We start from the raw sequence: 26,652 nt of genomic DNA on the forward strand, positions 1-26,652 counted from the left end.
AAGTCTCATAGTGCTCGGAGCCATTTGAACCAATTATCCGTGGCGCTTGTGTGTTTGCAGCTGGACTTCCTCATAACGGAAAGGAACACGGCTGTGTTCGCGACGAGAGGCGTCACACTTCCCGCGGTTTACCCTTCCTGCGGAAAGATTTGCGCCGCGCCCGTCGCTGTGCTGAGCCTGCGTGCGCCCCATGCACCGCGCACTGCGCGTGATCCCACTGTCAGTGAGAACAGCCTAAGATGCTGGCGGCGGGTGTAGCAGCTTCGCTGTTGGCGCTGCTTGCAGCAAACGGCACCTCGCTGCTCGACTGCGTCTGCGACTACATCTTCCACGTCACCGGGCCGCCCGGGAGCAGCTACGGCGAAAAGAAGTTGTGGTGGACCTACTGTCAGTATCCCCGTAAGTACTTTTTCGTACATTACGGATTTACACGACGTTATCCGCCGTGCGGATCTGAACAGCCGACAGACGGCTTGGCTTGCACGTCCTGTTGTGGGGCAACATAAAAGGTTCTCAGCCCGACAGTAAGGTACTATTTTCACCAACTGCTACATGGTCGCGTACACAAGCAGTGATCCAATACTGTCAAATGTTTTCTATTCCAATCTTTGATCACAATATGAATTCTTTAGACGATGACCGGTTTCAGTCCGTAATGACCATCCTCAGATCTTTTTTACACCATGTCCTAAAGTGATAAGGCCATAATGGCATCGTCAAAAACATATAAAATATAATCAGCATAGCATCGTCATATAGATCTAAAATAAGGCGTAGAATAGGTCGCATCGCCCACACAGTCATTATGACAGTCATCTTCATCTTAAAATGGTTCAAATGGCTCTGAGCACTATGGGACTCAACTGCTGAGGTCATTAGTCCCCTAGAACTTAGAACTAGTTAAACCTAAATAACCTAAGGACATCACACACATCCATGCCCGAGGCAGGATTCGAACCTGCGACCGTAGCGGTCTCGCGGTTCCAGACTGCAGCGCCAGAACCGCGCGGCCACTTCGGCCGGCTTCTTCATCTTCATCCAATATTGCTTGCAATTCGGCGTCTTCGAACTTTTTTGGTGGTCTTCCACGTCCTTCATTTCTTACATTAAAATCATTATTTCTGAACCGTTGAAACCATCTTTTGCATGTTGCTTCTGATAGAGCATGATCACCATATGCCTCGACAAGTATTCGATGCGACTCTGTAGCACTTTTTTTCAAATGAAAACAAAAAATTAATGTTTTCCGCAAATCATCACTTTCTGGTACAAAATTCGACATTGTTAACACGATGAAAATCCCGGGTTCGATTCCCGGCGGGGTCAGGGATTTTCTCTGCCTCGTGATGGCTGGGTGTTGTGTGCTGTCCTTAGGTTAGTTAGGTTTAAGTAGTTCTAAGTTCTAGGGGACTGATGACCATAGATGTTAAGTCCCATAGTGCTCAGAGCCATTTGAACCATTTGAACCAACACGATGAAAACATATGATGTTGTTTGTTCCATGACTTGACGTATACTAAATATCTTTGACAGATGCCATACCAACCAAACAAACAAAAAATTAAGGCTCGTTCACAACACATTGTTCCCTATCGACACATTTGTAGCCGCGCGAGATTAGCTAAGCGGTCTAAGGCGCTGTAGTCTTGGACTGTGCGGCTGGTCCCGGCGGAGGTTCGAGTCCTCCTCGAGCATTGGTGTGTGTGTTTGTCCTTAGGATAAGTTAGGTTAAGTAGTGTGTAAGCTTAGGAACTGATGACCTTAGCAGTTAAGTCCCATAAGATCTCACACAAATTTGAACATTTTTTGACACATTTGTATCTTAACGCTCATTTCATACCGGTAAACCTGGTATATGCCATTTCTGAGAATAAACGAATTAGCAAACTCTCGAAAACCATCCGTTTATTGTATCATTCGTTGCAATAATATGACGAGAAACGTCATACCCATCGCAAAAGAATTATTGTAACTTGCGTATTATAAGAGTATGCCGTTTCAAATGAATAGCATGTTGAGAATCCGTTAACAGCGCATTATTCTTGATAGAATTTGTTATGATTAAATCTCAGTTGGTAATGTAACTACAATTAAAGCTTGTAGGAAATTGTAACATTTTGTGTCGTATCATACGTCGTTGTGTACTAACAAACTTACTCGACTATAATGCAAATATGCTCCCCTAAAGACCAGAAAAGTAGAAAAGAAACTTGTAACTTCGCTAGCTGAGAAACGAAAAGAAGTCATGAATCTCATAGACGCTGCATACTTGGCATGTAAACTGCGCCCTACGCTTGAAAATCATATGCATACAAACAGAAACGGAAGCAGCTGTGAGAAATGCAAAACTGAGGCAGGCCCACACATTACCCGACAACAGAAGATCATCTGTCCTACGGAAAAATAGCTCTGAGCACTATGCGACTTAACATCTATGGTCATCAGTCCCCTAGAACTTAGAACTACTTAAACCTAATTAACCTAAGGACATCACACAACACCCAGTCATCACGAGTCAGAGAAAATCCCTGACCCCGCCGGGAATCGAACCCGGGAACCCGGGCGCAGGAAGCGAGAACGCTACCGCACGACCACGAGCTGCGGGCCCTACGGAAAAACCTGTGTGGTCTTGGTATAGGCAAAGTAAAAGCTGCAGCTGAGCCAACTGTCCCAGCGGAAGAACTGAACAAATAGTTCACATTATCTGAAAGCACGACTCAACCAAGAACGAAACAGATGCTTCATAGCGACTGAACCCACAAAGAATTCTATCTGCAGCTTATTATTTGCAATACCCCCAAAAACCCATCACGTGTTTCAGATACATTGGATCTATTGGATACAATGGCATCACAGTCCAAATGCTGAAGGTTATCACTGACCCAATACTGCCCACTGTAACAGATATCTTCAACCACTCCATAACTACAAGAGTTTTCGCTGAGGCCTGTAAACAGGGACCGACTAAGCCACTATCTAACAAGGACGTTGCCACAGCAGCCTCTGATTACCGACCTAATTGCATTCTTCCCGCACTGTCCATGACCTTAGAATAAATAGTACACGACCAGCTAACAAAATGCCTAATCACAAACAACCTACTAGAAGGATATCAGTCAGGTTTCTGTAAACATCACAGCGTAATGGCTGCCTTAATAATGATGACAGATGACCTAAAGCTTGACATGGATGCACAAGAGGCGACTACTATGTGATTCTTAGACTTAAGAAAAACCTTTGACATTGCCGACTTCGACATTTTGCTTGCCAAATTTAGCAACCAGAATTTCTCGCCAGGTGCATTGCAGTGGTTTGGCTCATACCTGATGCCTTGCCAGGAATGCGTCATGTCTCACACCCTAAGGTCACAACGGAGGCAGGTCGTATCAAGCATCCCCCCAGGGTTCGGCATTAGGTCCTATGCTCTTTACTTTATATGTCTACGATGTGTGATCAGTTTTGTCCTACTGCACACATGTACACAGATGATCTCCAGTTGTATCGAAGTGCAAAACCAATAACCCTGAAGACAGCTATCAAGAATTTTAGTAGTGAGCTGTGTGCAATATCAAAATTGAATCGGGATACACTGTTAAGGCTCAAGCTACGCAAAACCCAAGTTGTGCAGGTTGGCCATTCTAGGCTCATTAGAACGAATTTTTACAATCCTTAACCCCAAATCGGACAAATATCAACTTCTCTTCTTCAGAAAAGAATCTAGGTCAGTAACACATGACAATCTAAATTGAACTAGGCACGTTACTGCAATGTGTAAGAGAACATCAGTATCTCTCCATGCCCTAGGAAAATATAAAAATCTCTTCCGTCTTGATCTCAAGAAGAAAGTTTTACAAACACTTATACTTCTAATTATTGATTACAGCGATGTTATACTGTAACCCCTTTCTCAAGAAAGTTCACGTAGCCTGGAACTGGCTGTGAATGCCTGTGTCCGTTATACCTGTGATGTTCGACTCTTCCATCACATTTCATCATCATATGCACACCTTTCCTGGCTTCATGCAGACAAGTGCAGGATTTTTTCCATAACCTCTGATACCTTTACTGTCTTGTCATCGAACGCTGTCCCTCATATACCTCCTCGAGCTTAACGTTCTTGTCTGAACAACATGGCAACATTCATTCTCACAACAGCAAAATGTTTTCTGTCTCGCTCCATCGCGTAGCTACTTTCTCGATGTCCTTCTCAGTATCAAGACTCTCGAATAAACTCGTGCGGTATATTAGGGAAATGAACAACATCTCCAGCTTCATAAGACAGTTAATGACATGTGTACTAAAGCAACAAAAATGATTACCATTGTCCCTGTATGCATCCTTTGCCCTTCTTTCCTAATTTTCCAATATTCTCAGCTGGTGCAGTTTCCTTAAATTTCCGTTCCCCAGAACTCGCTATATTATAAAATAAGTATTTTGTACGTCCATAAATCATTTTTACATCTGCCACTATGATGAATGTTATTATTGTAATCATTATTATTAATTATAATTATTATCACTATCAGTGGCACTAGCAGCAGAAATACAAGTACAGGAAGTATTAACTTTATTAGTTCATAGTGAGTATTACTTACTCACATTGTCACTGTAGACATTAAAATCATTTTAACACTTTTTAAAACGCTGATGAACTCCATGTCTTCACATTAAAATTCCTTTTTTCTTAGGTAACTATGATGTAAAAAAGTTACTGTATGTATGGAAACCCAATCCGTTGTAAGAGAGAGCCTGGTAGCCATAATTATGTGAGCTTAAATCAATGCTGGTAGAAATTATCTGTATAGTTGAGGGCCAGTGTCCTCAGAATAAGCTGTTGAACATTCGTAATTACGTAAAAAAATCAAAGACGGCGCTTATCAGAATTCACAGAGCTTGCTCATTGCAATCGTGCTGATATCGGCGGCACAAAGGCCATATACGAAACTTCGATCTCGTAAAAATTTATTGTTTATAAATTCTAAAACTCAGCTAATCTATGTTGGGGAGATGCTGTTAATTCTCGTTCCCCGACGGGACTTATCATAACTCGCCAGGGTTTGGAAAGGTGGAAATGTTTTATTAGATATTATTCATGCCGAAAAATTCCACAACTTGCGAGCCACTAGAAAAGGCTCATGAGTGACTACAATACCACAAAACTTAAGCAGTTAACAGGTGGCCAGCAAGCTGCGCCCAATCTATCATCACTCTCGAGGGAGTGATGCATTATACACACGATAAGCTTTGCTCATTAACTACTTGTGTCTACGTCTCAGCGTTTCTCACCAGCAGAAATATACTTCAAACACAGTCATAAAGTTCACTGCCTGCACGGCCTTACTCAGACAACTTTACTTGCACAGACTGTGCTCTAACAAAGCTTACTGCGGAATCATGACACAACGACTCTCTGTACACGTCTTTCCAATTCAACTGCTGAGACACTTGTCTTCTGATTGTGGTGTGTCGCTTCACTCTCTTAAGTCTTGATGATTATGACATCAGACACTACAGTTCACCACATACAAACTCTGCTTGTAATTATATCATTCTCTACAATTTACTGATATATAAGTCAACTCTACATTCATCAACACTAGGAATTCTCTACTGTCAACCAGAACAAAATGTAAAGTGGATTATTTTTTGCTTTGGGATGGCTCTGGTGTTGGAGTTCTCTACAGGAACCAAAGAGAAGAGAAGTCTTAACATTTAATTTAGGTCCTTTTTATATTCCCTGCACCTGCTCCTATGCTTTCCAGGTCTCACTGCATTAGCCCACGATGGTGACTGGCAATATCTGAGGGAGCCAGCTGCCCTCCCCCGAATGTGGTATCTGGCGCCTCGCGCTCCACCCATTTCCGAGTAGGCTAGCTCAAACTCAAATAACTCCACTATGTGTACTCTGATTGTTATGCTGTTTACACCATTCTTAGTGTAATGAAATGTTGCATCAGTTGACACGTTTGTCAGCTATTTATCTCTCTTAATTATTATACCAAATCCCTTAATTCATTTAATTATCAAACTGAGCATGCGAATCGTTATGACAGCACACTGCCACATCTTTCGCTGCTGATATTTATGGCATAAACAATGGCTGTAACCCAACTGGGTTGGGATTGTTTAGGGGAAGAGACCAAACAGCGAGGTCATCGGTCTCATCAGATTAGGGAAGGACGGGGAAGGAAATCGGCCGTGACCTTTCAACGGAACCATCCTGGCATTTGCCTTGAGTGATTTAGAGAAATCACGGAAAACCGAAATCAGGATGGCCGGACGCGGGATTGAACAGTCGTCCTCCTGAATGCGAGTCCACTGTGCTAACCACTGCGCCACCTCGCTCGGTAACCTGACTGGCCTTCGAGCTGAACTGAGCTCGGATGGCCAATCCAGGTATGTCATTTCGTATTGCTGCAAGTATGTGCCAGAGTTCCGTGGCTATAGAGTGACGCATGCCAGTTTTTTGGTAAGCCACTACCAGATGTTTACAGTGCCAGAGAGATTTGGAGAACGTTCTGTTAACGGCGACAGTTAAAACCATCTGTATCACGGTAGATCGGGACAGTGTGTGGTTTTGAATCATCTTCTTGGAAGATAATGTCAGGGCATCTCAGAGATAGGGCAGAACCATAGGCCTCAACGCATTACAAACATAAAGGCTGCTGTCCAAATTGCCGACTATGCACTGTGTATCAAATGGTGCCCTATACAGTGATGCTAGATGCTGGCCCTGCACGAGACTGATCAGTGGAACCTGGCAAGCCTCCACACTGCATCTGTCGACCGTGAAGCTGTAATAAGAACAGGACCTCTGCTGAGAAGACAACGTGCTGCCGTCCTGTGCCCAGCACCTTCATAGGGCGCACCACTGCCGGTATGCCCATCTCTGCTTCCACACCGGTGGAGCCCACAGCAATGGTCAGCGTGCTCATAGTCAGCTGAAATGCTAGTAATCTGCCCGTCGAAGCCCAAACTACACGTGATGACAGGTTTACGAGTACTTTATGGATTGCTGCTTTCATGTTGTCTGTATTTCAGTGGTGAGATGTCTGAACATACACTCATGCTCATAAATTAAGGATGATTGCTGAATGTGGTGCCATACAACGTGGCTCTACACAAAACTGGCGCTAATAGCATAGCCACATAGGGAACACACACGGCATTGATGATAAGCTGAGAACACCGTCCCGAAACACATGTGCTACAAAACACCACTGTTTCCTGCGCATGTACCCCGACATCAATATGGGATATGATCACGATGCACATGTACACAGGTCGCACAACGGGTTGGCATACTCTGGATGAGGTTGTCGAGGAGCTACTGGGGTGTAGCCTACCATTCTTACACCAGTGCCTGTCGGAGCTCCTGAAGTGTCGTAGGGGTTTGAAGACGTGCAGCGATACGTCGACCGAGAGTATCCCAGACGTGCTCGATGGGGTATAGGTCTGGAGAACAGGCAGGCCACTCCATTCGCCTGATTTCTTCTGCTTCAAGGTACTCCTCCACGATGGATGCTCGGTGGGGCCGTCGTTATCATCCATCAGGAGGAAGATGGGACCCACTGCATCCCTGAAAAGGCGGACGTGCTGGTGCAAAATGACGTCTCGATACACCTGACCTGTTACAGTTCCCCTCTCAAAGGCATGCCGTGGTGTATGTGTACCAATCATGATCCCACCACACACCATCAAACCACGACCTCCATCTATGTCCTTTCCAAGGACATTAAGGGGTTGGTATCTGGTTCCTGGTTCACGCCAGATGATACCCAGCGAGAATCACTGTTCAGACTACACCTGGACTCGTCCGTGAACATCACCTGGGTCCACTGTTCCAATGACCATATACTGTGTTCTTAATCTAGGCTTTACGGGCTTTCCTGTGACCAGGGGTGAGTGGAATGCACCTTGCAGGTCTCTGTAGACTGCATGTCTGGAGACAACTGTTCCAATCGCTGCGGTGAGGTCCCAAGCAAGGCTACCTGCTGTACTCCGTGGCCGTCTGCGGGCACTGGTGGTGAGATATCGGTCTTCTTGTAGTGTGGTACACTGTGGACGTCTCATACTGTAGCGCCTGGACACGTTTCCTGTCTGCTGGAATCGTTGCCATAATCGTGAGATCACCTCGTCGCATATGGAGGGTCCCTGCTACGGCCTGCTGTTTTTGGCCATCCTCCAGTCGCCCTAGTATTCTATTCTCCATAACGTCTTCAATATGTGTCCTTCGAGCCATTTTCAACACACAGTCACCATTAGCACGTCTGAAAACGACTGCACACTTGCTCCCTGCACTGTACTCTGATATGCACCAGCCGGCCAGAGTGGCCGAGCGGTTCTAGGCGCTACAGTCTGGAACCGCGCGACCGCTACGGTCGCAGGTTCGAATACTGCCTCGGGCATGGTTGTGTGTGATGTCATTAGGTTAGTTAGGTTTAAGTAGTTCTAAGTTCTAGGAGACTGATGGCCTCAGAAGTTAAGTCCCATAGTGCTCAGAACCATTTGAACCATTTGATATGCACCAACACACCTCTGCGTATGTGGACTGCTGCCAGCGCCACCGTGCGATGACCGCAGGTCAAATGCACCGCACTGTCATACCACGAGGTGATTTAAACCTGCAAACCGCCCACCAGAGCGTTGTTTCATCATGTAGCAGCATTATCCTCAATTTATGAGCATGAGTGTAGATGTTGTTGTTGTTGTGGCCTTCAGTCCTGAGACTGGTTTGATGCAGCTCTCAATGCTACTCTATCCTGTGCAAGCCTCTTCATCTCCCAGTATCTACTGCAGCCTACATCCTTCTAAATCTGCTTAGTGTATTCATCTCTTAGTCTCCCTCTGCGATTTTTACCCTCCATGCTGCCCTCCAGTGCTAAATTGGTGATCCTTTGATGCCTCAGAACATGCCCTCCCAACCGATCCCTTCTTCTAGTCAAGTTGTGCCACAAACTCCTCTACTCCCCAATTCAATTCAATACGTCCTCATTAGTTATGTGATCTACCCATCTAATCTTCAGCATTCTTCTGTAGCACCACATTTCGAAAGCTTCTATTCTCTTCTTTTCTAAACTATTTATCGTCCATATTTCACTTCCATAGATGGCTACACTCCATACAAATACTTTCAGAGACGACTTCCTGACACTTAAATCTATACTCGATGTTAACAAATTCCTCTTCATCAGAAACGCTTTCCTTGCCATTGCCAGGTTATATTTTATATCCTCTCTACTTCGACCATCATCAGTTATTTTGGTCCCCAAATAGCAAAACTCTTTTACTACTTTAAGTGTCTCATTTCCTAATCTGATTCGCGCAGCATCACCCTTCTTAATTCGACTACATTCCATTATCCTCGTTTTGCTTTTGCTGATGTTCATCTTATACCCTCCTTTCAAGACACTGTCCATTCCGTTCAACTGCTCTTCGAAGTCCTTTGCTGTCTTTGACAGAATTAAAATGTCATCGGCGAACCTCAAAGTTTATATTTCTTCTCCATAAATTTTAATACCTACTCCGAACTTTTCTTTCATTTCCTCTACTGCTTGCTCAATATAGAGATTGAATATCATCTGGGAGAGGCTACAACCCTGTCTCACTCCCTTCCCAACCACTGCTTCCCTTTCATGTCCCTCGACTCTTATAACTGCCATCTGGTTTCTGTACAAATTGTAAATAGCCTTTAGCTCCCTGTATTTTACCCCTGCCACCTTCAGAATTTGAAAGAGAATATTCCAGTCAACATTGTCAAGAGCTTTCTCTAAGTCTACAAATGCTAGAAACGTAGGTTTGCCTTTCCTTAATCTTTCGTCTAAGGTGAGTCGTAAGGTCAGTATTGCCTCACGTGTTCCAACATTTCTACGGAATCCAAACTGATATTCCCCGAGGTCGGCTTCTACCAGTTTTTCCATTCGTCTGTAAAGAATTCGCGTTAGTATTTTGCAGCAGTGGCTTATTATACTGATAGTACGGTAATTTTCACATCTGTCAACACCTGCTTTCTTTGGGATTGGAGTTATATTCTTCTTGAAGTCTGAGGGAATTTCACCTGTCTCATACATCTTGGTCACCAGATGGTAGAGTTTTGTCAGGACTGGCTCTCCCAAGGCTGTCAGTAGTTCTAATGGAATGAGTGTAGATAGAAGTAGTTAATGAAACTGTGTCCGGGCAGTCAGTGTGCGGTCTTCAATGTTTCACAGGAAGCTATGACGTGTACGTGACGTGCGACAACCTGGCGCCGCCGTCTGCTGCGGTGTCGGCGGTGGCGCCCCTGATACCGACCAGCAGCAGCAGCAGCAGCCGCTGGCCACCCGCATGGGTGGAGGGGTGCGGCGGCGCTGTGGAGGCGGTCCGCGACCTCGCCAGAGCCACGCCAGACGAGCTGCACTCCTGGGACCTGTGCTCCCTCATCGCCAAGCACTGCATCCACTCCTCCTGTGTCCGGGGGTATGTACGCCACGGAAGGCCTCCGTCATTAACCGTACACATAATCTTCTTTTCCTTTTCTTAATTTTCTTCTGTGCACTACCATCTGTCTTCCCTACTTTCCGAGCCTTACCAAGTGCACCGCACAACACACTGGTCACTTCCCCACGAGACAGCGGGCTAGTACCTCGTGGCACCACCTGTAGCCGTGATGACGGCCTCTATTCTGCTAACTACGCCTGCTGGTTGCGCTATTGTATTTGACCAAAAACGTTACCTGCGCAACGTCCTCAATACGCTACAAGTTGTAGTCCTGGTCAGAACATTGTTCTGCATAGTTCTGAATGGATTAGTCCGCCCCGATAGCTGAGTGGCCAGCGCGGCGGTCTGTCACGTCGAGGGGCCCGGGTTCGATTCCCGGCTGGGTCGGAGATTTTCTCCGCTCAGGGACTGGCTGTTGTCCTCATTATCATTTCATCATCACCAGTGGAAGGCAACGGGAAACCACCACTGGAATCGCTTCCCTAGACGCTCATGCGGTGGACCTCTCTGACGAGGCTTCCCCCATGACAAGAACTGCAGCAAGGCAGAACTTAAAAGTATTGAATGGATTATGTCGGAATAAGTGCAATCGTATGATGGCGAATCGCTGCTGCTCTTATAGTGGGTGCCTCGCTAAACAAGACGCCTGAAGTGTTTGGTGTACCAAGAGGCAAGATTTATACCAAATGCAGCGAGAGTGGGAAATGCATCCTCTAAGTCACAAATTGGACGAAAGTGTAGCGGGACTTTGAATTTCGCCGCGTTACACTCGTTCCCTCAGATATAAATTATATAGTCACAGCTGCATGAGAAAATATATAAGAAAATGAAGGTACAAAAATTTTAACTCTTTTTGTTTTCTACCCGCTCTTGTCTCTTGAGAGCGGAAGCTTAAATTCACTTATTAGCTAGTCTTGGTCGGATTAAGACGAAAAAACTTATTGATGTGCAGACGTATTGTGAAAGTTTGAATGAAATTTGGAGGATGGAAGCAGCAACGTAAAATACATAGCATTCAATATCAAGACGGTTTTAATTTGTATACATTAGTAACTCCTGGACAATGAAATTTATTGCAAGATTTCGGAGCAGCTACGACTTTTCACGCAAAAATGAAGCAGGAGATTTTTGGAGAACAAGATCTGGACGCCGCACAAGAGAAGACATGTTAATATGGTAAAGAATGAACTCTTATCTACGCCATCTCCCCCTGTTAATCACATTTTGTTATTCTCTGTTCTCTTTCAAAAAATTTTTGTAGTGGAAATTGGTTTGACTTTTGCTCAGAAACGCCACAAGGACCACCCGAACAATAGCTTTTCCGAATCACAAAGTCCGATAGCTCTTCTGTAATACGAAGTCCGATTTGCATTTAATTCTTTCCCTTTTTCTCGGTCATTAACGATTTTAATACCCCTTTTTATTCACCATTTCTTCCCACATATTCAACCTTTTCTTCTCTTCTCTTTCTTTTTTATTAACCACTACAAAAGGATGTGTTGCTTGGTCGTGATAGACAGTCATTGTGAGGACTGTGACGAAACGTAAGAGCACGATAGCTACATTAGTCACATCAGAACTGAATGTCGTAATCGCAAATACGAAGGCAGCTCCATAAGCAGGGAATAGCAGAGAGAGCTCGAATTCCGAAACTATCGGTGGATATCAATTCCTGCAGAGTGATGAAATGGTTATTAACAGGAAAACTTGGTGCCGAAGCCAACCGAAGAAAGCGGTTCGGTCGGATGAGTCTTGCTTCACATTTTTTTCCAACTTCTCAACGAGTTTACGTCCAAAAAGTGAAACATGGAGGTGGTTCGCTGATAATTATGACAGCGATATCATAGTATTCCATTGGCCCCATTGTTACTTCCAAGGTCACACTGCTGACAAGGATATGTGACCATTTTGGCTGATCAGGTCGAGCCCATGGTACAGTGTTTGTTCCCCAACGGTGACGCCATTTTCCAAGATGACTGAGCACCTCTTCACACAGCTTGCATCGTCGAGGACTGGTTCCCCGAGCACAAGGATGAATTCTCACGTCTCCCTCAACCACCAATATTATTAAGCCTCTGTGATCTACTTTCGAGGGGAACGAGCGTTCAAAATGGCTCTGAGAACTATGGGACTTAACTTCTGGGGTCATCAGTCCCCTAGAACTTAGAACTACTTCAACCTAACTAACCTAAGAACATCACACACATTCATACCCGAGGCAGGATTCGAACCTGCGACCGTAGCGGTCGCGCGGTTCCAAACTGTAGCGCCTAGAACCGCTCGGCCACTCCGGCCGGTGAACGTGCGTGATTGTTAAACACCTCCTTCATCTTTACCCGAACTTTCCACTAACCTACAGGAAGAGTGACATAGCTCTCACTTGGAAATTATGCAGGACTTGTATTTACCTATTCAGAGATGACTGGAAACTGTTATGACAGTGTGTTACGTTCTTGGTGTTTCCTTATTTCTGTACACTGCCTGTACGTCATATAGACATCCCTTGATGTTTAAGTCCGGTGGACGCACCAGTTTCCGGCGATTATGAGTGGTACGTTGCAGCCTTCGTTTCGAAAAGTCCCAGCCACTGTCCACGGTATTAGTATTGTGTGATAAAGCAGGCCCCACGAGGTGTGCTAGGCGTCCTGGGTGTTTGCCCGACCGGAAATGTGTGCATGCAACCTTGTGAAAATGGCTGTTGTCATCTTGTAACATGGGAGTGTCCACAGCATACTGATCACGAAGATTTACAAATAGGGCAACGCTTCGTCACTGAGAACGGGCAAATAAACACTCTGGTTCACGTTATAAGGGGGTAATTTGTGTTGTTGGCCCGGATGATGATCACACGAATATTTGGTCAGAATTTGTTAGCGGTGGGCCCTTGAGGAACGGCAATACGCGAACACGAGAAGTCAGTTTAAACAGTTTTATTAACAAAGGCTGCTTATAAAACACGCACGCTACGCGCACCCATCATCACTGTTTCTGACATCCTAACATCGGCTAATTACGGTCGTATCGAAAGGCTCCATGGTGAGCTAAGAAAAGAGACATATTCGCGACCGAGGCCGCGTTAGTTAATACGGCGCGCTGTGGACGGCGGTCAGTGGCTTACTCTCTGCCTCGCACTGCTGACCAATCAAAGTGTCAGCATTCCAGATGGGCCGGCTGGCGAGCGCGTGTTATGTACCGTACGGCTGCGTGCAGTCCGTAAAACCTTATAATGGCTCTGAGCACTATGGGACTTAACATCTATGGTCATCAGTCCCCTAGAACGTAGAACTACTTAAACCTAACTAACCTAAGGACATCACACAACACCCAGTCATCACGAGGCAAAACCTTATAATGTTCAGGATAACCTCAATGAGTGCATCCAAGTCACAGTACGAAAAACACCCTCATATCTTAACAGAACCACCTCCGGCCTGAACTACAGGGCTATTACAAATGATTGAAGCGATTTCATAAATTCACTGTAGCTCCATCCATTGACATATGGTCACGACACACTACAGATACGTAGAAAAACTCATGAAGTTTTGTTCGGCTGAAGCCGCACTTCAGGTTTCTGCCGCCAGAGCGCTCGAGAGCGCAGTGAGACAAAATGGCGACAGGAGCCGAGAAAGCGTATGTCGTGCTTCAAATGCACTCACATCAGTCAGTCATAACAGTGCAACGACACTTCAGGAAGAAGTTCAACAAAGATCCACCAACTGCTAACTCCATTCGGCGATGGTATGCGCAGTTTAAAGCTTCTGGATGCCTCTGTAAGGGGAAATCAACGGGTCTGCCTGCAGTGAGCGAAGAAACGGTTGAACGCGTGCGGGCAAGTTTCACGCGTAGCCCGCGGAAGTCGACGAATAGAGCAAGCAGGGAGCTAAACGTACCACAGCCGACGGTTTGGAAATTCTTACGGAAAAGGCTAAAGCAGAAGCCTTACCGTTTATAATTGCTACAAGCCCTGACACCCGATGACAAAGTCAAACGCTTTGAATTTTCGGCGCGGTGGAGATCATGATCAGCAGTTCATGTCATGGCCTCCACGCTCTCCCGACTTAACCCCATGCGATTTCTTTCTGTGGGGTTATGTGAAAGATTCTTCTACCAAGAAACTTGCCAGAACTGCGAGCTCGCATCAACGATGCTTTCCAACTCATTGATGGGGACATGCTGCGCCGAGTGTGGTAGGAACTTGATTATCGGCTTGATGTCTGCCGAATCACTAAAGGGGCGCAATCGAACATTTGTGAATGCCTAAAAAAATTTTTTGAGTTTTTGTATGTGTGTGCAAAGCATTGTGAAAATATCTCAATAATAAAGTTATTGTAGAGCTGTGAAATCTCTTCAATCATTTGTAATAACCCTGTATTTTTCACGTACTGCAGCCTGAACAACTCTTTGGATCGTTGGTCCACCTTACTCTTCGCATCGTTTGAAATGAGCCGAAATCATTGCTATACACACTACATGCGTCCGCTTAGTTATAGCCCAGTTCATAGGTTTGATTGGCTCATTAGGAAGATTATCTCTATGTGCCAATGTGAGCAACAGCCTTTTGCGTGGCATCCGACTCGAAATGTCTAATCTTTGCAGTTGTCTTCGTGATGATCGCTCGGAAACTGGACCTGCATTCACTGAAAGTAGTTGTTCCTGTCCGGTTTGAAACTGACTGCCATTGACAAGGAGTGCCTTTCTTTCGAGTGCCAGCGGCTAATATCTGTCTGCTGTGAGCGGTACTGCATCCCTTGTAGACATATGGACAGTCCACAGTGATAAACAAACAAACAAACTGGGCAACTTCTTGCGCTTAGTTATAGCCCAGTTCATAGAAAGCAGATGTTGACAGATGTGAAAATTACCGAACTATCAATTTTATAAGTAACAGCTGCAAAATACTAACGCGAATTCTATACAGACGACTGGAAAAACTGGTAGAAGCCGACTTTGGGGAAGATCAGTTTGGATTCCGTAGAAACGTTGGAACACTTGCGGCAATACTGACCTTACGACTTATCGTAGAAGAAAGATTAAGGAGAGGCAAACCTACGTTACTAGCATTTGTAGACTTAAAGAAAGCTTTTGACAATGTTGACTGGAATACTCTCTTTCAAATTATAAAGGTGGCAGGGGTAAAATGTGTGGTGTCACCGCCAGACACCACACTTGCTAGGTGGTAGCCTTTAAATCGGCTGCGGTCCGCTAGTATACGTCGGACCCGCGTGTCGCCACTATCAGTGATTGCAGACCGAGCGCCGCCACACGGCAGGTCTAGAGAGACTTCCTAGCACTCGCCCCAGTTGTACAGCCGACTTTGCTAGCGATGGTTCATTGACAAAATACGCTCTCATTTGCCGAGACGATAGTTAGCATAGCCTTGAGCTACGTCATTTGCTACGACCTAGCAAGGTGCCATTACCAGTTACTATTGATGCTGTAAAACATGTACCGTCAAGAGCGATGTTCACCAATTATGGATTAAAGTTAAGTATTCCAGCAGCTACGTACATTTTTTGTTAGTCTCATTTCCTTGACCTGTTCCAGACCTCACGCCAGCCTGCGTGAGCTAAAACGCGTGCCTTTCGGCTTCCTCTCATAGTGGGTTGGCTGTCTTGCCAATCCACAACGAAATACAGGAAGCGAAAGGCTATTTATAATTTATACAGAAACCAGATGGCAGTTATAAGAGTCGAGGGGCATGAAAGGCAAGCAGTGCTTGGGAAGGGAGTGAGACAGGGTTGTAGCCTCTCCCCTATGTTATTCAATCTGTATATTGAGCAAGCAGTAAAGGAAACAAAAGAGAAATTCGGAGTAGGTATTAAAATCCATGGAGAAGAAATAAAAACTTTGAGGTCGCCGATGACATTGTAATTCTGTCAGAGACAGCAAAGGACTTGGAAGAGCAGTTGAACGGAATGGACAGTGTCTTGACAGGAGGATATAAGATGAACATCAACAAAAGCAAAACGAGGATAATGGAATGTAGTCGAATTAAGTCGGGTGATGCTGAGTAAATTAGATTAGGAAATGAGGCACTTAAAGTAGTAAAGGTGTTTTACTATTTGGGGAGCAAAATAACTGATGATGGCCGAAGTAGAGAAGATATAAAATGTAGACTGGCAATGGCAAGGAAAGCGTTTCTGAAGAAGAGAAATTTGTTAACATCGAGTATAGATTTAAGTGTCAGGAAGTCGTTTCTGAAAATATTTGTATGGAGTGTAGCCATGTATGGAAGTGAAACATGGACGATAAATAGTTTGGACAAGAAGAGAATAGAAACTTTCGAAATGTGGTGCCACAGAAGAATGCTGAAGATTAGAAGGGTAATCATATACCTAATGAGGAGGTATTGAATCGAATTGGGGAGAAGAGGGGTTTGTGGCACAACTTGACAAGAGGAAGGGACCGGTTGGTAGAACATGTTCTGAGGCATCAAGGGATCACAAATTTAGCATTGGAGGGCAGCGTGGAGGGTAAAAATCGTAGAGGGAGACCAAGAGATGAATACACTAAGCATATTCAGAACGATGTAGGTTGCAGTAAGTACTGGCAGATGAAGAAGCTCGCACAGAATAGAGTAGCATGGAGAGCTGCATCAAACCAGTCTCAGGACTGAAGACCACAACAACAACAACATGGTCACGAACTTGTCTAAACACTATAGCAGGTTTCTGCTATCCCTTAAGATCTCCAAGTCGACCCACCTTGTTGTGCTAATTTCATACAAGCAACTGGCACTTACCTACCACGACTGCCATCTCTCTGCCACGACTTGACGTCAGCAGTGGAGAGTCACGTGACTCCCTGGTATCAGTTCTACACTACCTGTAGGGCTGCAGAGCAACCTGTGTGCTAAATTAAGTTGTTGACTAGTATTTTGTCTGGTGAGTTTGTCATGCTTTGCAAATGATATAAGACTTGTTAGTTTTTCTATTATAATCATTATAGCTAATGAAAAGCATCAGGCTGAAAATCACGTTATGGTTGTCTGCTTAAAGTAAATATCGTTTGTTCGTTCCTACGAGGGGCGTTGAATAAGCATTGGAACACATTTTTTTCTGAAATCGTGATGGTTTTATTCAGAATTACAATACACCATATTATTTCCCACTGTTTTGGCTGCGAAACCCTGTTTGTCAACATTATCTCCATTGAATTCAATGGCTTTACGCCACGTTACTGGGAGGGACTATATGCCCGTACGGTGACACTCTAGTGGTTGACGTGAGAGCCAACGTCGTGCTGCATCAATAACCTCTCCATCACCCACGTGCTGCTTCCCATAGAGTGTATCCTTCATTGGGCCAAACGGACGGAAGTCGGATGGTCCGAGATCTGGGCTGTAGGGTGGTTGAGGAAGAACAGTCCATTGGAGTTTTGTGAGCTCCTCTCCAGTGTGCTGATTTGAGTGAGGCCTTGCGTCATCACGAAGAAGCAGATGTTCGTGTGCATTTTTTGTGTGTTGTGTGCTGTCCTTAGGTTAGTTAGGTTTAAGTAGTTCTAAGTTCTAGGGGACTTATGACCACAGCAGTTGAGTCCCATAGTGCTCAGAGCCATTTTTTTGCATTTTTTGTGGCGACGAATACGCTAAAGTCGTTTCTTCAATTTCCTGAGGGTAGCATAATACACTTCCGAATTGATCATTGCGCCATGCGAGAGAATATCAAGGAGGATAATCACTTAAAAGTCACAGAAGCCTATCGCCATGTTTTTACTGGCTGAGGGCGCATCTCTGAGTTTTTCTGCGGAGAAGAGGTGGTGTGGTGGCACTCCGTGGATTGCTGTTTTGTTTCCAGTTCAAAGTGATCAACACATGTTTCATCGCCTTTGACGATGTTCGACAAAGGATTGTCGCGATCAGCCATCTAATGTGCAAGCAATTCCCCACAGACGGTCCTCATAGCTCTTTATGGTCTTCTGTTAGGCTCCAAGGAGCCGACTCGCTTTGAGTACCCAAACTGGTGAACGAGCGTGTCAGCACTACGAACAGAGGCGTCTAGTTGTGCAGTGAGCTGTTTCATTGTGGCCCGTCGACCACGTCAAATGAGTGTGCTGTTTCGTTCACTGTCAGGTCTCCGCAGACATTCTCCAAGCGTCTATGAATACCTGCGATGCTCTGCCGCCAAAAGAAACTCAATGACAGCTGACTGCTTGGAACGCACCTCCATTACAGACACCATTTTGAGGGCTGCATATAGCGCCGCCACCTATCGGAACTGGGTGAAAGTATATGGGCTGAAGCGGGAATATTCCACGATGTACCACAACGAACTCCGAATTTCTCAACCGAACCTGCCCGAGAAAAAAGGTGTTGCGTTACTTACTGAAAGACCCCTCAACTAGCCAGAAAAATGTTGTACCACTGTGAGTGGGTTAAATTCTGTCAGGAGATGATTTATCATTTCACAATCATCAAGCAAGTTTTTTGTACACCTTCATTCATACTATAGCTATAATATGCAGCCAGAACATTCGCTAGGATCGTCAAGGCACTCCTTGCGGAAAATGTTTTATAAAACTGAGTTCCTAAACCACCTCCTGAACCACTTTTACACCAATTAAAAATTAACAACTAAAAAAGTTTTCAATCTAGTGTATCTTGCAGAGCACCATAAGTAGAGTTCCTCTAATAATTATAAGATGATTCATCCATTACACAAAAAGTTACCAGGGAAACCATTTCGTAAATATACGGACTGAGAAAATCAGTTTGTAAGTTTGAAAAATGCTTTACTGTAAGTTAGAACGACTTTTATGAGCGAAAACTGCCCAGCTCAATAGTATACTCCTTGGTGTCCTTTCTTCTTTGCATCATTTTTCAATTTCAGTCACCGAGCGAGGTGGCGCAATGGTTAGCACACTGGACTCGCATTCGGGAGGACCACGGTTCAATCCCGCGTCCGGCCATCCTGATTTAGGTTTTCCGTGATTTCCCTAAATCGTTCCAGGCAAATGCCGGGATGGTTCCTTTGAAAGGCACGGCCCACTTCCTTCCCCATCCTTCCCTACTCCAATGACACCGATGACCTTGCTGTCTGGTCTCTTCGTCCAAACAACCCAACCCCTCAATTTCAGTCTTTCCTGCTTTCCTTAGCTCCTTGGTAGATCGTCTTGCCCTGCCCCCCTTTTTTTTGAAAGAGTTATGTTCCACATGCTTTCATTCTTCAAACATTTGATCGTATTTACCACACAGGTCTTTAAGTTTCTCAACAGATTTTAATGTGCCACCCAGCCCATCATTAAAAGTAATCACAATGTCACAAGCCCCTATTTGCACCGTTTTTTTTTAACAGTCTTTGGGCATATCTCTTAAATTTTGGAGTGGAATAAGTCATAGCATCTTGAACGAAACCAGTCACAAAACATTTATCTTTTTTTAAAAATTATGTTACAAATTACATTTGCCCTTTTTGTTATAGAATCCTTAGGTATGTAATAGACTTTCATGTTTTTCATCAAACAACTTGGTGCGTAGCTACGACTATCACTATTCTTTTCTAAATCTCCAGTCCTCCCAGGAGACTGTGCCATTTTGTTTTTATAATATGCTTTGAGTTTTCCATTTCAAAATAAAGTAAAATCGCCTCAGAAATCACGTTACAACAGCTGTAGAAAATAGTCCACACTCTCAATGACAGAACACAATTCAGACAGTAAACAATTCTGAGGTGGACAATTGGAGGGCTGAACTATGACTAACAAGTATGAGAAATTTTCAGTTCCGTTCTGCCACACAGAAGCATGACAAATGCACTTCGAAGTTAACCTGAAAGTCAGCTAACTAACAGAAACTGACGGATGCAGTGGACATGGAATGTTCAAATATCAGACGCCTATCATCATATATATTCGTCTATAATGCTGCAACCGACAAATATTTTTTGTTGAAATCTTCACGTCTGCAAAGCTAAAAGAACGGAGAGTCATTTGGAACAAATTTTCAGAATTCCATTTTTTGAAACCAGGTAGCTGTATGTAACTCCTCAACTATCATTACACTGGACATTTGAGTCATTCAAAATTGAAGTAAATTACTAATCGCAATGCATAATGACTGAGAAACGTGACCTCACAATAATATTCACTGTCACTAGATTTCCTGAATCACCTCTCTCTACCAATCAAAATGCATTTCGAAAAAAATGTAACAATTTAATTGTAAAGTCTTCCTACCTAGCAGCAATTAGAAATGGCAATGTTGAAAGTACAAAAACCTGCATTACGCAAATATATATACAGAATTAAATAATATTTTACAATCACAGAATTAACTTTTACTTTGCCAGAATAATTACTTTTGTTATTGAATTTACCTGCTTCACAAAAAATTGGTGAATGCAGTTAAATTTCAAAATCTAAATAATACTTCCGGTTAAGCCATTGAAATAGCAAAGTGTAATATTAGCTTTCTCACTCACTTAGGACTTTCATATTAGATTTTATCTCTGTTTTGGAAATTGGAAATTTGTAGTAAGTTCCTATGGGACCAAACTGCTGAGGTCATCGGGCCCTAGACTTCCACCCTACTTCATCTAGCTTACGCTAAGGACAACACACACGCCCATGCCCGAGGGAGGACTCGAACCTCCGGCGGGGGGAACCGCGTGAACCGTGCCAAGGTGTAGCCGCGTGGCCCTGTTTTAATAACGTGACACCTGATTATTATAATGATTGGAACAGGATGCTACTGTTGGCGATGATACAGGAAAATCGTTAACATTAGGTAAGGATTAAAATTTACAAAGTACTGCATAATTCAGTAAACTGATTTTATGACCCTGCAAGTCTCGTACATTTCTAAACTCGGAAGTGGCACAATCTTACTTTGAGGTACCGCTGCTTTTAGCGTAAAATAATGACTTTTGAAGCCATAGTTATTGGGCAAAAGGCTCGTTTCCATTTACGGGGAATGTATAATTATAGCTGGCCACAAAATACTTCTCTCTCATTTACACTCTTCAGACTTCTCCTGAAATTAAAATTTTAATGTGGTCTATACAATTGATTTTTCGATGTATCCACAATGCCTTGTGAAACATTATGTCACAACGCCATTTACAAAAATTTTTTGCGTGCTCTGACAATTACTTCACGTCCGACCTCTTTCACTGTTAACTAGCGACTGTTTTAGCGCTCTCATATACCATCGATGTTAGTGCCATTCCAAAATATCTTTCGTTTGGGATTGTTATTATACACTATAAAGACCCTGACATTGCCAGTGTGTTTACGACGTTCCTTAAAACATTATTTTGAAATAACTGTAATAAGTTTACTTTGCAACATTTCAGTTGATCAGAATTTCAAGAGAATAATAAAATCTAAACATATAATCAGAAAATAATACTGAGAAACGTAAATAGAAATAATTTGTTGTGTATGAGGTACTGTCTTTCAGAGTTATAGTCGCTGACCGCAGATGAACATTTTAGAGAGTTAACTGTATGATTCTGTTCTAACCAGGTAGTGTCTCTAAATGTTTTCCGTTTTCACACTCCTTATTTCTGTTGTAATATAAAAAATGAAGGTGTTTAAATGAAATAAGATCCCTGTGTAGGCTTTCCACAAAACAGGGAATACTTAGAACTTATTTATTCTTAGGCTACAATTAATGGGCCTTCATTAACGAAAAAGTTATTGATATGCGCTTCCATCTAAATCCCGTTCAGTGCTTCTCATGCTTTTACTACTAAATGACTCTATATAAATAAATATAGCCCAAAAAGGACGCAGTTAATGATTTCATGAAACAGATTACTCGAACCTAGGCGAACATGTAACAGAAGGTGATGTTATGGAGGATTTATTTTACTGCACATCTTTCAATCTGCATACTATTTACTTTTAAGTCTCTTCACGTCCCCTTTACACTGATCTTTCAGGGATAGGTACTTGCGATTGGATGGGAATAAGAATGAGCGTCAACATCACACAGAGAGACGATGAGATTAATTGATCACAAATAGTGAAAATTTATTCAGGTCAACCATGAGACTGCCACCGAAAACACTTTAAAACACATTTATAAATCAAGAATCTCATGACACTGATAGGAGTACACAATCTAACGTCCGATTGCACTCTATAACTGTCCCTTGACACATATCAAAGAGCGGTTCAGAGGGAACATTGACTATTGTGAATGGAATCAGCCTCATGGCTGAGATATCAAAGTTCCAAACCATGAGGCAAGGATCACTTAACACACGCACATTCCCACAGCTAGATAAAGGACAAATTTTAGTTCTGCAATCTACTCACACCAAGGCAAGCAAAGAATGATTAGAGTGGTCAGTCTTGTCAGAGATAGTTGGTTGCAAATATGTTGTTAAAATCATAAAGTAGTTCATGAAAGATAGGTCCACATGCATGCAGGTACTTATGCATAGGTTCCCACTAGAACCTTTAACTGGAACCTATAGGATCACAAACATGTGAGGGTCTATCAGACAAAGGGGATGATACTGGACACAAAGATTTACCGGTTAAAATAGTAATTAATTTATAATATTCACCATATGATTCAGGAACTGCTATAGAAACAATTTAATAAAATGTACAGCTCACAATACCTATTGTTCAGACAAGGTACGTGTGTGGTAGTAGTCCAAAAACTAACAAAGCACACACTACCAAGTTACAATAAATACACGAAATCATGTAAAAGAATAAAAAAGAGGATCATGAACATTTCCTTAAAATACCGAAGCTGGAATGAAATAGACTATACACAAACTACACTCCCATACTGAAATACATGTAACCTCAACCAATGAAGACGCTCGAGAGGGCATATCGGTTCACTTACCAAACAACTGCAAGAGTGTCGAAACAGCTACGTGGCCGACATGGTTTCCGTTTCCAACAGGTGGAATTGAACGATACCATTACTTCTGAGCAACCACACCCCAGACATACTAGGACCTGTTGACTGACTCTGCCTATGCTTTTTGTTCTCTGATATAGATTTCTATCACGTTAAAATGGCAAAGACGAGTTGCTGCATTTGCTAACTCTGGTCGACCGCAGAAGCATTTGAAATGCACTGACACCCAGTTCATACATTCATAGTTTATAGGATAAATGTATGATGTAACATACATCTACAAATGAAATAAATGAACAAATCGGCTTCTCCTTACTCCAGAGATTGATTATTAGCGTAACGCAGTAATGTCTGTCGTGAAATCAGTACTACAGGGACACTATATGCGTTATGAAATAAAAGTCTATGAAACGAATCTGACTGATGCGTTTCATCAACGGAAGCCCCAGGGAAAGTTGAGCTGGGGCTGTCCTTCAAATGGAAGGGCAGTCCCTGGCATGTTTTGCTGAACAAACGAGGACAATATCTTAAATACCTTATTTTGCATACATAGTAATTAATGAACAAAGTCACAAGAAACAAGTACAAATCTTGAGGGAACTAAATGATTCGATTGTATTATATGAAATCATAATTTTAGTGACCCATAGAAAATGGGATCTATCTCTGTGAATAATTATCTATAATGACAATACTTAGGTTTTACAAGGAAAAAATCGCAAGCACAACATGAAAGGTTTCCTATTGTAAGACGTGTATATTTCTATTGTCTATTGTCAAACCACAGTTTATGAAAGATGTTTGTATTTTATTAATAGGATTAAGTAGGAATAATTAATATTTGTCATGTTGGAAATAATTGTGGTAACAGGGAATGTCTGCACCAAAGTATTGTTGGCAAGAGAGACCGCAGATTGATATAATTTTAAAAAGGGTGGGACGGACAGCGTAAGGATACATTTTAAGAAAAGAGCGGGAAAGACCGCGCACTGATACATTTTGTAATGTTAGCAGGGATTGCCTGCACCAGAAAGCATTGTTGGCAGGAGAGACCGCACTTTAGCGTTCGTAGGAAGTCATTAGTAAGCGAGATGTGGAGCGAGTCGGTAGCAGGTCTGAAGCGAGAGGTCGAGAGGAGCGGTGTGCCTGCCAGCCATCGGCTATGATTTACAAGAGGTTATAAACGGATGTACAGAGACATCAGCTAACTATTATCGTAAGAGGAACTAATATTATTGAATTATTTTTTTGAGAAACTCAAGACTACGGAAGGTATGTTTGCGCAATGCTAGTTGTAAGATTATTGTAAAAAGTAAGTCCGATTTGAACGTTTGTAAAATCATTTCATTCAAAATATAATTAATTTTTGCCACCCCAAAAACCATCAACGTAAAACTTCGCAAAATTTTATTGTTGTCAAGAAAAAGTTTAACTATGAACTACGTAGCGTCAGTCAAATTAATTAAAGAATAACGTCAGCTTTGCTATTAAAGAATAACGTCAGCTTTGGTAATAAATACAGCCACTTATTATGACAGCCCACCAGCAGCTAATAGAGTATAGTAAACAGTGTAAGTATGTTCATGCTGCAGTTTGATGTAGCAGTCAGACGGCGATCCAGTAACAGTAAAAAAGGTAAGGAACAGTTTTGGGTTATAGCACATAACGATTGAGGGCCACGACGACGACACATTCTATGTTTCGTCGAAATAATCAGAAAATAACTTTTAATAAGCAGCATTTAAATTTGTATGCGAAGATTGAGAAAGAGAATTAATTTCAAAGGGAAGATTTCATTTGTTATTATTAAGCAAGAGGTAGAAATCCTAAGGGAAGGTTTCACAGGTTATTGTGAAAGGGAAGGTTCCGCAACAAAAGAGATATAGAGGAGACGGGAAGGTTTCACTATCAATTGAACAACATGGGTGACAGGTAAGCAGTACATGATAGAAACAAACACAAATGTACAGTTTGTTCATTACAAGAAAAATAAGTGAATAAAATAATCAAAAAGGATACCACTCCTTTACAATCTAATGGACTTTAACCCAGTTCAAATTTTATCCACTTAAAAGAAGATTGCTTCTTTAGAGTCTAATAAACACTCATCTATTCAAATACGATAACTTTTCGGAAAGCAAGGAACGATCAGTCGTGAAACGGAAACTACAGTGAAAATCCTATGAGGGTTTGCACAGATGTGTTGGGAAGTACGTTAGCAGTAGCTCTTCTCCGTTCAGTTTTAGCGCGTAAAGGTGCCTAGAGCAATAATGTCTCCAGCCAAATATGAGGTGCCTGCCGAGAGATTTCGCCTGATATCATGCAACCCCGCAGAACCTAACTTCATGCATTTCCTTCTTCATGACAGTTCTCAGCTGCACACTGCAGCGGCTATAAAAACGCCCGTGCAGCGTTTTCGATGGGAAGTGTTTGATCAGCCTCCATACAGCCCAGATGTGGCTCCATCTGATAAACCTCTGGCTATGAAGACGACGTTTTGAAATAGACAATGAGGAGCATTCCAGCGCAGAAATGTGCCGGAAAGCACAATAGCCTGCCTTCTGTGACGACGTTATTGGAAAGTTGATACAACATTACGACAAATGTCTAAGACAGAGCGGAGACTACGTAGAGAAGAAGCTGGAAGATTTAGCTAACTGTTGCAAATAAAAGTTGTGATCCTCACTGTGGTTTTCATTTCGCGACCAATCGTTCCCTTTTTCTCGAATAGACCTCGAATTATGCACTTCAAGTTTGCACATGAGAATGAAATTTGACACATTACTTATGAATATCATTTAATTAATACAGTTTTGTATTTTTAAAGACAATAATTAATGCTCCAACATGTTAAAAGTATCGCGAAAGAACATGTTGGCCGACTTCAACACTACAGTATCAAATAAAATTTAAACGTCAACAAAATTAATGTATCACATCGTTAACAAAGAGACATACATTATCATTGATTAACTCAAGAAAAATAAAGAAAAAGTTACTATTTAGACGTGTATATTACCAACTGTAGGCAAACAAACTTGACAGCAACTAAATAATTCAAAGAAAATCACACTATAGTAGGAAGCAAGCAATTTTTTAAAACAAATAACTGCAAAAACAAAGCGCTATAAAAGGGTATAAGTTGATATCGATCGATAGGAAATGAATATAATTTGCAGACAAATCGAATTACTTTTGGGATATTTACATTACTAGCAATGAAAAAATTGAGTATATGTCTCAAAGAATAAACACAATATTGGTAAATGAAAAAATAACATTTCTACAGTAGCATTTGTCAATATTGCTTTTAGTTTCACACATCATCAAACACTTAACATAATAGA

General features: G+C 42.7%; 1 protein-coding gene across 1 annotated transcript in view; it reads left to right on the forward strand.

Annotated features, from left to right (window-relative positions):
- The first annotated feature begins 239 nt into the window (after positions 1 to 239).
- LOC124788608 overlaps positions 240 to 26,652 on the forward strand; it is a 111,473-nt gene continuing 85,060 nt past the window's right edge. Inside the window, exons 1-2 of the mRNA XM_047255877.1 lie at positions 240 to 399; positions 10,209 to 10,455. Of these exons, the coding sequence (XP_047111833.1) occupies positions 240 to 399; positions 10,209 to 10,455 (407 nt within the window). The remainder of the gene's footprint in view (positions 400 to 10,208; positions 10,456 to 26,652) is intronic.

The sequence above is a fragment of the Schistocerca piceifrons genome, chromosome 3 (genome assembly GCF_021461385.2).
Source record: "Schistocerca piceifrons isolate TAMUIC-IGC-003096 chromosome 3, iqSchPice1.1, whole genome shotgun sequence".
NCBI lineage: Eukaryota > Metazoa > Arthropoda > Insecta > Orthoptera > Acrididae > Schistocerca > Schistocerca piceifrons.